This window comes from Notothenia coriiceps, unplaced genomic scaffold (genome assembly GCF_000735185.1).
Source record: "Notothenia coriiceps isolate Sejong01 unplaced genomic scaffold, NC01 NC01_scaffold00022119, whole genome shotgun sequence".
In the NCBI taxonomy this organism is placed as follows: Eukaryota; Metazoa; Chordata; class Actinopteri; order Perciformes; family Nototheniidae; genus Notothenia; species Notothenia coriiceps.
In genome coordinates this window covers 186,480-196,947 of record NW_011354820.1, presented here as the reverse complement: position 1 = coordinate 196,947, position 10,468 = coordinate 186,480, and the positions used below count along the sequence as shown (strand labels likewise).

The 10,468-nt window shown below is 40.1% G+C and overlaps 1 protein-coding gene across 1 annotated transcript in view; it reads left to right on the top strand.

Annotated features, from left to right (window-relative positions):
- Positions 1-525: 525 nt before the first annotated feature.
- elmo3 (engulfment and cell motility 3) overlaps positions 526-10,468 on the top strand; it is a 23,541-nt gene continuing 13,598 nt past the window's right edge. The window contains exons 1-4 of the mRNA XM_010780681.1: positions 526-763; positions 6,674-6,782; positions 9,192-9,232; positions 9,420-9,492. Of these exons, the coding sequence (XP_010778983.1) occupies positions 6,705-6,782; positions 9,192-9,232; positions 9,420-9,492 (192 nt within the window). The 5' untranslated portion in view covers positions 526-763; positions 6,674-6,704. The remainder of the gene's footprint in view (positions 764-6,673; positions 6,783-9,191; positions 9,233-9,419; positions 9,493-10,468) is intronic.

Genomic DNA, 10,468 nt, shown 5'->3' with positions numbered 1-10,468 from the left:
AGGACTGCATTTCCTTGTAATCAGTTCAGTGAGGTAGGAGGTGGTTGATTCTAGTAAAGTATCAATAAATATGTCTGGATACAGTCGGACAAAAGCTCTTGGCGACTGAAGTGACAGCAGGGGGCGGCTGTACCCAGCCGTACCCGACCCGGAACCTTGATTTAGTTAATCTACTACTTCTTGGAAATTTGAAAGAAAAACTGTTTTGAATCAACATAAACCACAGCAGCGTTTCCAGAATTTATATGATTTCTCCTTCAAAGTAAAAGCCTTTTGTCATACTCTTATGTATTGTCTGTCTTACACGCAAAGCATGGAACATATGGTTCAATCTTACATAGGTACATATGAATGGAAGTAAGTAAAGCTATGTATTTAAATAGCGACGGTTTTTTTCTCATATTATTATGGAATATATTCGTAATAAGCAAAATGCATGCTAGTGCTTAAGCAGGCTGAACGGGGTTTTATGTTGAAAGTGCTAACCGGAAACTCTGATCTAAATCATGCTAGCTTGCCTCACACCCTCGACTGAACGACTCCAACCAACCCGGAACTTTTTAAGTCAACTAATCATTCCTGAAAACTTATTGCAAGGAGTTTCCTCCTTTTTTCTTAGCAGTTCACAAGTAACTCTAAGAAAAGTCACTTCCACATACGGGTTGTTCCTCTGAGGGGAAGAAAAGGACAGTTGCAAATGTTTCTCGCTCGGACTGCGGCAGCTCCTGTGGGATAGTAGCCTCGACTTGTCTTTTCAAACCAGGTAGGACCCAGGCAGGAGGAAAGCTCTGCAGCTGACTAACTTAGTTACCACCTTTGACTGTATCTTTCCACCATGCTTGTCATGTCATTTTTAAAGTACTGCCAGTTCAGGTGCGGATCTTTTGATTTATATGCATATGTTTTACTTCTTAAAAATAAGCTTTGACAACGTTTGTTGATTCGCTTAAGCAGCACATTAATTTATTTTTAACTAAAGAAGTTCCACTTAACTCAGGTTACATTTTATTCTATTATTTAGTCTAAAGCAGAACTGTAATAACGTTATTCACCACTGTAGTGTGTGTGTGTGTGTGTGTGTGTGTGTGTGTGTGTGTGTGTGTGTGTGTGTGAAGGGGGGGAAGCTCTCAGCTGCCTGACATTCCTAACCTGACAGGGCTAACACACACACACACACACACACACACACACACACACACACACACACACACACACACACACACACACACACACACACACACACACACACACACAGAGAGAGAGAGGAGAGGGGGTCTGTCAGTCCAGGGGATCTGAGACACACCAGTGAGTCAGCAGGCTAACAAAAGGTCTGGCTGTGCTGGTGGTTTTAAGCTTAATGAATTAAAGTGCTCATTGAAAACAGGAAAAAAAAGCACTGTCAACTGGACCTTGTTATTCTGTACACCTGTGTAAAGTCTAGATTTTACACCATAGAAAATGATGTTGTTAAGGGGGAACACTATATTGTTTTACAGCACCATATGTGTGCTATGCGTTTAAGCCTCCATTGGTTTTCTCTGTACTGTAGCTATCCTGACTGCCCGTTACTGTCGTAACAATTATTTGTCATCAGTCTGTTGACAACTGTCCTGATAGTAATCTATATGTTTGTACTTTTGAATATACAAATCTTACATGCTAGACAAACAGAATGTATTTTCTTCTGTTAAAGCTTTATAATGCGGTGACTAAGGATTTTTGTAATTATGATATTTAGATGTGTGGTTTCTGTTTTGTTGATATATTAATACTTATTTTTATTCTTTTAACTGTCATAACATTCAGAAAAGTCCCCATCAAAGTCCAAGGTGGCGTGAAAATACATTGCTTTGTCATCAACCTCACCAAATATATAACAATATCTGTCATAGATAACTAACAAAACAAGCAAATATTTACTTTTAAATGTTAATGGGACCAGTATTAATTTGACCTTGATTTAAACCAGTAACTACATCAACATTTTTGCCAATAAATGTATTAAGATTAGTAGCATTTAGCTTAGCAAACAGACAAACATTTAAGGTGCAGCTTTCATGTACTTAATTGAGGGGAAATCACAAACGTGCATCGACAGGACACACTGTCATCAGCAATAACCTCTATTGAGAGGAGGAAAACCTAACCTCTTTTCTGTTGAGTTAAGAAGGGGAAACTTTACATTTCAATGTCCATTCAATCCGTAAATCATACACCTTTACAGTAACTTAGTCAAGATTTTCAGCGGGTACGAATGCAATCTATGCACAACAATAAGAAATACATTTGATGTGTAAGAATTCAGGTTACAACTCTATCTAAGCTTTTTGTTTTGTAGTTGAGGAAAACAGCTGACGCTCAAAGCACTAGCTTAGTTGTATCCTTCGTCTTGTTAAAATGAAGGGTGGGGGGGTCAATGCAGGCTTGGCAGTATCCAGTATTACAGAAGACCTGAGCGTGTACGGACAGGTCATGATGAATGTGGACTAAATGTGCTTTACTGTCAGCACAGGAAACCCCAAGCTGTTAGAACACATTTTTTCAGCTGACTACATTAGACCTGCATCTGCTCTTTTCATTCTTGTGTAATATAATATGTTAGTCAATGAGAGTGCACCAGGAAGTGTGTTTACTCAGAGAGTCTGACAACAAGTTTAAAGGCAGAAGATCAATGAAAAGCTGATTAATATTAATTATTTTATTATATGAGACAATACATTATGTATGTTAAAAGTCCCCTATTATACTCAACAATATATTATAGGTCTCAGATATACAAAACATGTTTCTGAAGTGTTTGGCTCAAAATAACAAACAGTATGGTAACACCCCTCTTTTTCAGCCCTGTTCCAAAAGTGCTGATTCTGTGTCTCTAGCTTTAAATGCAAAGCTTCCAAACTTTGGGCCCCTCTGCTAGATGTTCAGTTTAAAAAAACACAATAGAGGTTTCTCAATACTCTAATTTCCCCTCCTCGACTCCTTTCCTTGACTCCTATCCTCGATACTTAGTCCCGCCCACAGGAGATGCGAGCGGAGGACTGAGGAGGGGAACCGAGGAGAGAGGAGGGGAAGCAGCAGGCGGTTAGAGAAATGAGAACTCCTCTCCTCTGAGCGGTCATTTTAAAGAGACGTCCATTAATGATGACAGGAGGCACAGCAGCCCTCTGTCTGATGGACAGATGTGTTCATGATGACTTATATATTTACTTTTAATTAATTGACAGTGTGGTATAATGAGACAATAACAGGCTACAGATGCGGACATATACACACACCAGATATTTATATAAATATATACAATTTCAGAATCAAACACGTCATTAATAGGGTGCTCTCATACTTAACACAATCAGACTGGATATATATATCCCCCCTATGGTCGCTGAAATGGGGAATTGAAATTACGGGCCAAAAGTTGTATTTACAAGTATTAAAAGTAAGCAGAGGACACCAAACCAACTGAGACCCGTCTGTCCGCCGCATCTACGCACTGTACAACACAGACTGTACAACACACACACCTACACACAGTGTGTAGGTGTGTGTGTTGTACAGTCTGTACCACACACACACCTACACACTGTACCACACACACCTACAGCTCCTAAAGCATAATGAGGATACAGCCGTTGTGTATTTTATTATGTGAAGCACTAAATGGTNGTGTGCCTTGGCAGTCTCATCTAATTTCTCTAAATGCACTTCGAGGACCGAGCATCGAGCATCGAGGAGGCTCTCTGGAGGAGCTCTAACCGAGGAGACACTGATGCATCCTCCACGGCTCCTACACGGATGCATTTCCGGGAACGGTGGAGGCGTGACGCACGGCCGGACTTATCTCAGCCAATGACGGCTCTGCATGCATCCCCTGGATATTATTTTAGTAACTGCTTTCATCGCAACGCGATGTTTACAGTGAGAACAGCTGTGAGGACCGTGCAGAAAGCAGAGCAGTGTGTAAAATATATATCACTCAGTATAACAGGCCTACATTACTTTCTGTATTTGTATGCTGTAGTTTNTTACGCACGGCCGGACTTATCTCAGCCAATGACAGCTCTGCATGCATCCCTTGGATATTATTTTAGTAACTGCTTTCATCGCAACGCGATGTTTACAGTCACTGTAAACATCGCGTTGCGATGAAAGCAGTTACTAAAATAATATCCAAGGGATGCATGCAGAGCTGTCATTGGCTGAGATAAGTCCGGCCGTGCGTAACGCTTCCACCGTTCCCGGAATAATAATAATAATAATAATAAATGGGATTTATATAGCGCTTTTCTAGATCCAAAGACGCTTAGACCCAAAGAATGCATCCGCGGAGGAGCCGTGGAGGACCCATCACTGTCTCCTCGGTTACAGCTCCTCCAGAGAGCCTCCTCGATGCTCGGTCCTCGATGTACATTTAGAGAAATGAGATGTCTTCAACATGGCGCGCTGAAATCCATTTCCGGGTCACTACCGGAGGACCGAGGAGTCGAGGAGGGGAAATTAGAGTATTGAGAAACCTCTAATAGTGCTCTAGGAGGAGAATCAGGTGATAAGGTGGGCGGGTGTTACCTTGGTTGGGGATTGGCTCATGGTTGCACAACCCAAAAAAACATTGGTGGCCAAAATCTGATCAGCTCATTTTCAGACAGGTTTTTTTATATAAATGAATCGGGACAAAAAGAGAGAGAACTTTGCGAATCTCTAAACAGAGAGGGGGCAGATATTTATGAATAGAAGAAATGTGGATTTTCCATAATAGGTGACCTTTAAATTTAACATTGAATATTTCTGTTCCTGCTTGGTTAAATGGTAGATTTATTGTAAACATTTAAACATAATCTGAAAGTATCAAAACTACATGAACAGAATATTACTGCACAATCGTTTTTAATAACCATTAGATATTCATGATTAATCATCAATGAAAGTTAGAGTTTAGGAAAACAAGGCTAAGAGCGCCTTGCTAGCATCACTTCAAGTACCTACAAACTTGCTAGCGTCAGCATGCTAACATGCTCACAATAACATTGTTATGAAGTCTTTTGTTGTGTTGCGTTTCTTTCAAAGTTATCAGGAATAATTGTTTGCAAACTATGAATGTACAAAATGTTGTACTAGTATTTGTAGTAGGTATTGAGATATTTCAGTCTGGAACAAAGTTGTGGCCGACCGATAGCTTCAGTTTTCATATTGCCAGCCTTTTCCACAACTGGTTTAAATAACTTTAAAAAAGAACGGCCAAATCATGTTCTTCCTAATGGGTAACCAAATACAACACCTTGTTGTCCAAGTACAGTAGAAGCCAGATTTTTACATTCTATATTTCACTATCAATACTCACCAAAACAAAGCTACCTATTCTTTGATCTTTGTAGTGGAAACCAAAGCAATAATTTTTGTTCAGCTGAAAAACACATGGGCTCAATTTCACATTCATCATTATGCAGCTCAGACGGATACTCAGCTTAAAACACACAGGCACTCTTTGTTTTTGCAAAGACATGACATGCCATTACCCCGAGTTTGGCCTTGAATTTGCTGACTCATAAGCTGCTAGAGAGCAAATCTGGACCTTCTGCACCACTACCACAAAAACACCTAGAGTGATTGAGAATTTTACTAAAGCATGGAAAAACTATCGGTTCTGCTGTAGAAAGATATTCCTCCCTTTCATTCCTGTTTCGTAGGCCTTCATTATCAGGAAAGATGCTGCCTCAGGCTGAGGGAGGTGGGGAGACGGTAAAGGCATGTTGGTGTTTTGACAGAAGTATCGCTTTGAACCCCACCATAAACTGAGTTGTTTTTTTAGACTGGTGGTGAAGGTATGTAAACTATCCAAGAGATCAAGCAGAGGCTGGGGGTTATTAATCACACCAAACACAAGCAGGCACACGCTCAACCTATTTTCTTTCACCAAGAGCTCATGAATGTACAGAAGAATTTAGATCCAGCTGTATTGTTTCCATGTGCTGAGAGCGAGGGAGAGACGGAGAAGGACAAGAAAAAGGGGAGGGTTGGAAACACAACTGCTTCTTCTGTATCCTCTTGGAATGCTGTCTGAAGGCTGGATAGGAAGTGTGTACGGCGTGTGTGAGTTGGAAAAGGGGGGAAGAAAGAGTGAACAATCCGTAGTGCGTGTTCAGACAGCATTTAACCCACTCAGCTGTACGCAACGCACCATAAACACACGGTGAAAGAGGAACATGGTGTTCTACAACTTCATATTGAAAACGATAGTGGCATTGACCTCCATGAGACCTTCATTAAATGACTGCTCACCAGTCCAGACTGCAACAGGGTTGGTTAGCCTTCACTTTATCAAGTTTAAAAATGACTGAACTAGTGTTTAAACAACAGCAACTGCCCATGTGAAGTGTCTCTGTTGCCAACATTTAAATGTTGAACAGTTCTTCCTTGCCCAAATCAAGTTCAGGCCCACACTTGTGTAGATACACATATAATATTCTTTCTGTTTTGGATTTGTAGGCTTATCAAATACAATCGCAATCTCATTTTGGTTGTAGATTACCTACTTTTTCTCACAGTTGTCTTTTTGGTGATGAGGAGGTCAATATAATGTTTTTATCAGGTTCCAGTTAGTTAAGGTTATGACATTTTAATCAATGGGTATACAGAATCTACTTTGTATTGACACTTTCCTCTCATGTATTATCTACAGCCAGTGAGTGGTGGACTACAGACTTGCCAACATGCCTCAACAGAAGGACATAGTGAAGATTGCCATCCAGATGCCTGGGGCCTACCCCCAGCTCATACAACTGGACCAGGTAATGCACTCACAATTTCAATAAACCTGCTTTAAATCACTAATGCCTGTGTTAAAGTTGGATGGGTTTTTTCATTTGTTACTCTGGTTGGTAGTATTTCAAAAATGATGTTGTCTTTGTTGTAGAGTCTCTGGTGTCTGCCTGTTTTCAGGCCTAGTTGTCTGCTGTATTCTCCAACAGTGAACTTCCATGGGAATTTCCTTCCCTTAGATCTAAGCCTTTAGCCCTCATCCTTTTTAAGTGGCGCTTCACCTTGGTAAACCGCTTCATTTGCTTATCATGGTGACCGCCAGACAGCTAAAATGACCTTCACCCTCACCTTCAGGTGATGTTCAGATGTTAGATGTTTCTGTTTGCACTATGGGCCACAACTGTATCCCAAAACAATCCAGTTTGTTCATACATCAGTGTATGGCTACACACCCTATCTTTAAAATATTTGTGCTGCTGCTCAAGTTGATCTCTGACCACAAGACAGCTTTCCTAGCTAGCATTCATAAACTAAATCTAACCCTAACTATTAGGAGCTTAACATAGGTGGTTAAACATTTGGGAAGCAACAATACCCGCTGCTTTGACTTCCTCTACCTGATGCTGAATTCATAGCAAAAGGCTGACTCTTGCTCTATAAACAAAGTATTCAAAAGAAACACATCATAAAGTAATTTACAAAGGGAAAGCAGTTTTTTTGCAGGACGATATTTTAGTTCAGCAGCCTTTGACATTCTTGGAGATTTTAAATTAATTTCCTGGCCACGAAAGGAAGCAGCATATTAAACAAGGTTTCAGATACTAGAAAGAATTTCACAATAACATTTGGGTTCGCATTATCAGTAAGGTGTGTGTGTGTGTGTGTGTGTGTGTGTGTGTGTGTGTGTGTGTGTGTGTGTGTGTGTGTGTGTGTGTGGGGGGGTTTGAGGGGTTTGATACAGCTGCTGCTGCGTGAGATATTTAAAATAGTCTGGTACATGACACTCTGTGGCATCATTAACATCTTTTACATAGGTTTCAGCATTTTTTCTTTAGCAAGCTAGCGCAACAACTGCTACCAGATTTAACAAGTTGGCTTCTTTTAACTAGAGCAAAAGCATTATAATCATTCTAAATGAAATTATGGGTGCTGCTGTAAATAAATAAAGACACAGAAACTAACATTTATCTTTATTTACCCTGTTTTCCAAACTTCACACGCTATGTACCTCGGCAGTGTTTTTATTGTAATGATGTTCCTTAGAGAAAGATGCACAACTCTATGAAAAAAAAGAAGACATGGAATCTTTCTCTGTTGATCTATTCAACAGGAGGTAGCAAACACTGCTAACAATTTAAAAGCTGAGTAATAATCCAAGAACAGAAGTCGGTTTAGCTAGTTAGCCAGCTAGCTAGGTAGATAGCTAGGCTAAGGCTGTTAGATGATAACTTTTTCATTTATTTCACAAATTGTTGGTTCATTTATATATTTGTGCACATAGGATATCTTATTGTGTCATGTTTATTTAAGATATTAAGCACTTTTATACCCATATGCGTGTTGTTCTTCAGCTTTGACTCAATGTGATTGTGGGGAAGTTTCCCATGTTTTTCCCAGAAACTATGGGGAAGTTGTACTTTTTTTTTTGCGCAAGACTCTTTGCATGAGTATAGGTTTGAACTGTCTCACATCACAGACAGTACATCTCCTGAGAAGGTTTTAACAGACAGAGAATGGATTTAACAGAGGCTACTCACGAGATTATCTGGTCAATTCAACAGAGAAAATGCAACACAACTCAAATTAACGCAGACACCAGATGGACACACTTTTTCAAGCTTAATTTATATTGTCATGTGCAAGAAGACGAAATAGTTAAAAACATAGGAGTTTTAGATTGTGATGTAAATGCACATTTTCTTCTTTAATATTGCATCATAACCAATGCTGTCTGCCCAGAAGTATCCCCCAAAAACTTCTCATTGGCCCAGTTGTCTCCACTAAACACATCCGATCACTTATAACAGAGCAGCCACTGGGTCTACCACAGAACCCGAAGACATTTTGATTGGTTGACCGCGGGGCTGACCACTAATAGCAGGATAGCTGGGAGTCAGACATGGAAGTAGTCTGGCTTTATTTACGTACAAAAACAGATCTGGGCACCCAGGGTAACATTGTTCAGAACGCGTTGAGGAGATGGATATCCTCTTCTCGGCAAACACAGTTTGCAGCCAGCTTGAATAGTTGTGGTACCGCGTTCCCATAACAGCATGTCATTACTGAAGCATGTGTTCAGCTCCCTGTCAGGGAAAATACGTTGAGTCTTAGTCCTGTTGTTATGATTCTCATGTGTGCAGCAGGTGTGTGTTTTTTTTATGTTGTTTTAATGCATTTGTATGTATCTAACAGCTTGTGTCTGTTATGCCTTTCCACAGAAAAAGCCTCTGTCTGCTGTGATAAAGGAAGTTTGTGATGGGTAAGTTAATAATGATAATGGATCAGATTTGTTTTGCTGCCTGTACCCTGTCCTGTGGAAATGTTTGACGTGTGTGTGTGTGTGTGTGTGTGTGTGTGTGTGTGTGTGTGTGTGTGTGTGTGTGTGTGTGTGTGTGTGTGTGTGTGTGTGTGTGTGTGTGTGTGTGTGTGTGTGTGTGTGTGTATAGCTGGAATCTCCCAGGTCCAGACAACTACGCTCTGCAGTATGCTGATGGAGTGCAGACGTACATCACTGAATCGGTGAGTCCCATCTATGTACAAGTCATACATACAGTATACCATAATATGTCGAAATAAGGGAATTGGTGGGTCAGTGTTTAAGCACTTCAGATTTTTCTATTTTTAAAACAAGAAGACAGTTCATCTCTGTTTAAGACATCAGAGCACATAAATGAATCAGAGAACTGTGTCATCACCTCTGTCCGCTTTCGTGAGTATTTCCCTTAAGTACACAAGTACATGTTATTACTTTAGTAAACGCTACATGTATTTAGTTTACATAAAATGAAGCCCAGCCCCCTCAATGTCATCAATACTATTAAAATGAGTGTGAGACAGACTAAAAAAACATAGGACAGAGAGAATGAAAAAAAAAAAGAGTAAGGTAGCTGTAAGTACACTCAGCTTCTTGTTGTGTAGTGATCTTTTGAAAAGGTTGCCAATGAAGTGCCCTCCCCCTCTCTGGCCTGAAGTGGGGCTGCAGAATCCATTACGATGTCATCAGAGATATGCATGGAAAGATGCTTCAATTATTGTAACACTGGAGTGTTTGTGAAACACACAGCAGGCTTGTGTGTGTAATCCTAACAATTGGTACAAAGCATGATACCTTTCAGAGTTGGTTGTTATTCAAATACAGATGTTTAAGTCCAATAGCAGATGAATTCCTAGGCCGAGTAAACATAAGCTTGAATGTGTGCAGTGTGATAACAACATTATTTCCTTCCTTAGTAATTGTATATCTTATTTCGGAGTGCACAAAAGTGCAATTGGGAGCACAAGCTTAGACTGTAAACATACCATCTTCTACAATGTTGCTGACAGAAGGGATTAGTCGTGCAGCTCAAGTGAACAAAGTAGCTTACAGTGACAATTCATAAATGACGCATACATGTAGTATTCACATGCACACCGTTTTCTTTATCCAACTGTCTTTTGTAATGGGTGAAACTCACTTTAGCAAGAACTTCTAAATTCAATACATCAGCTTTATTTA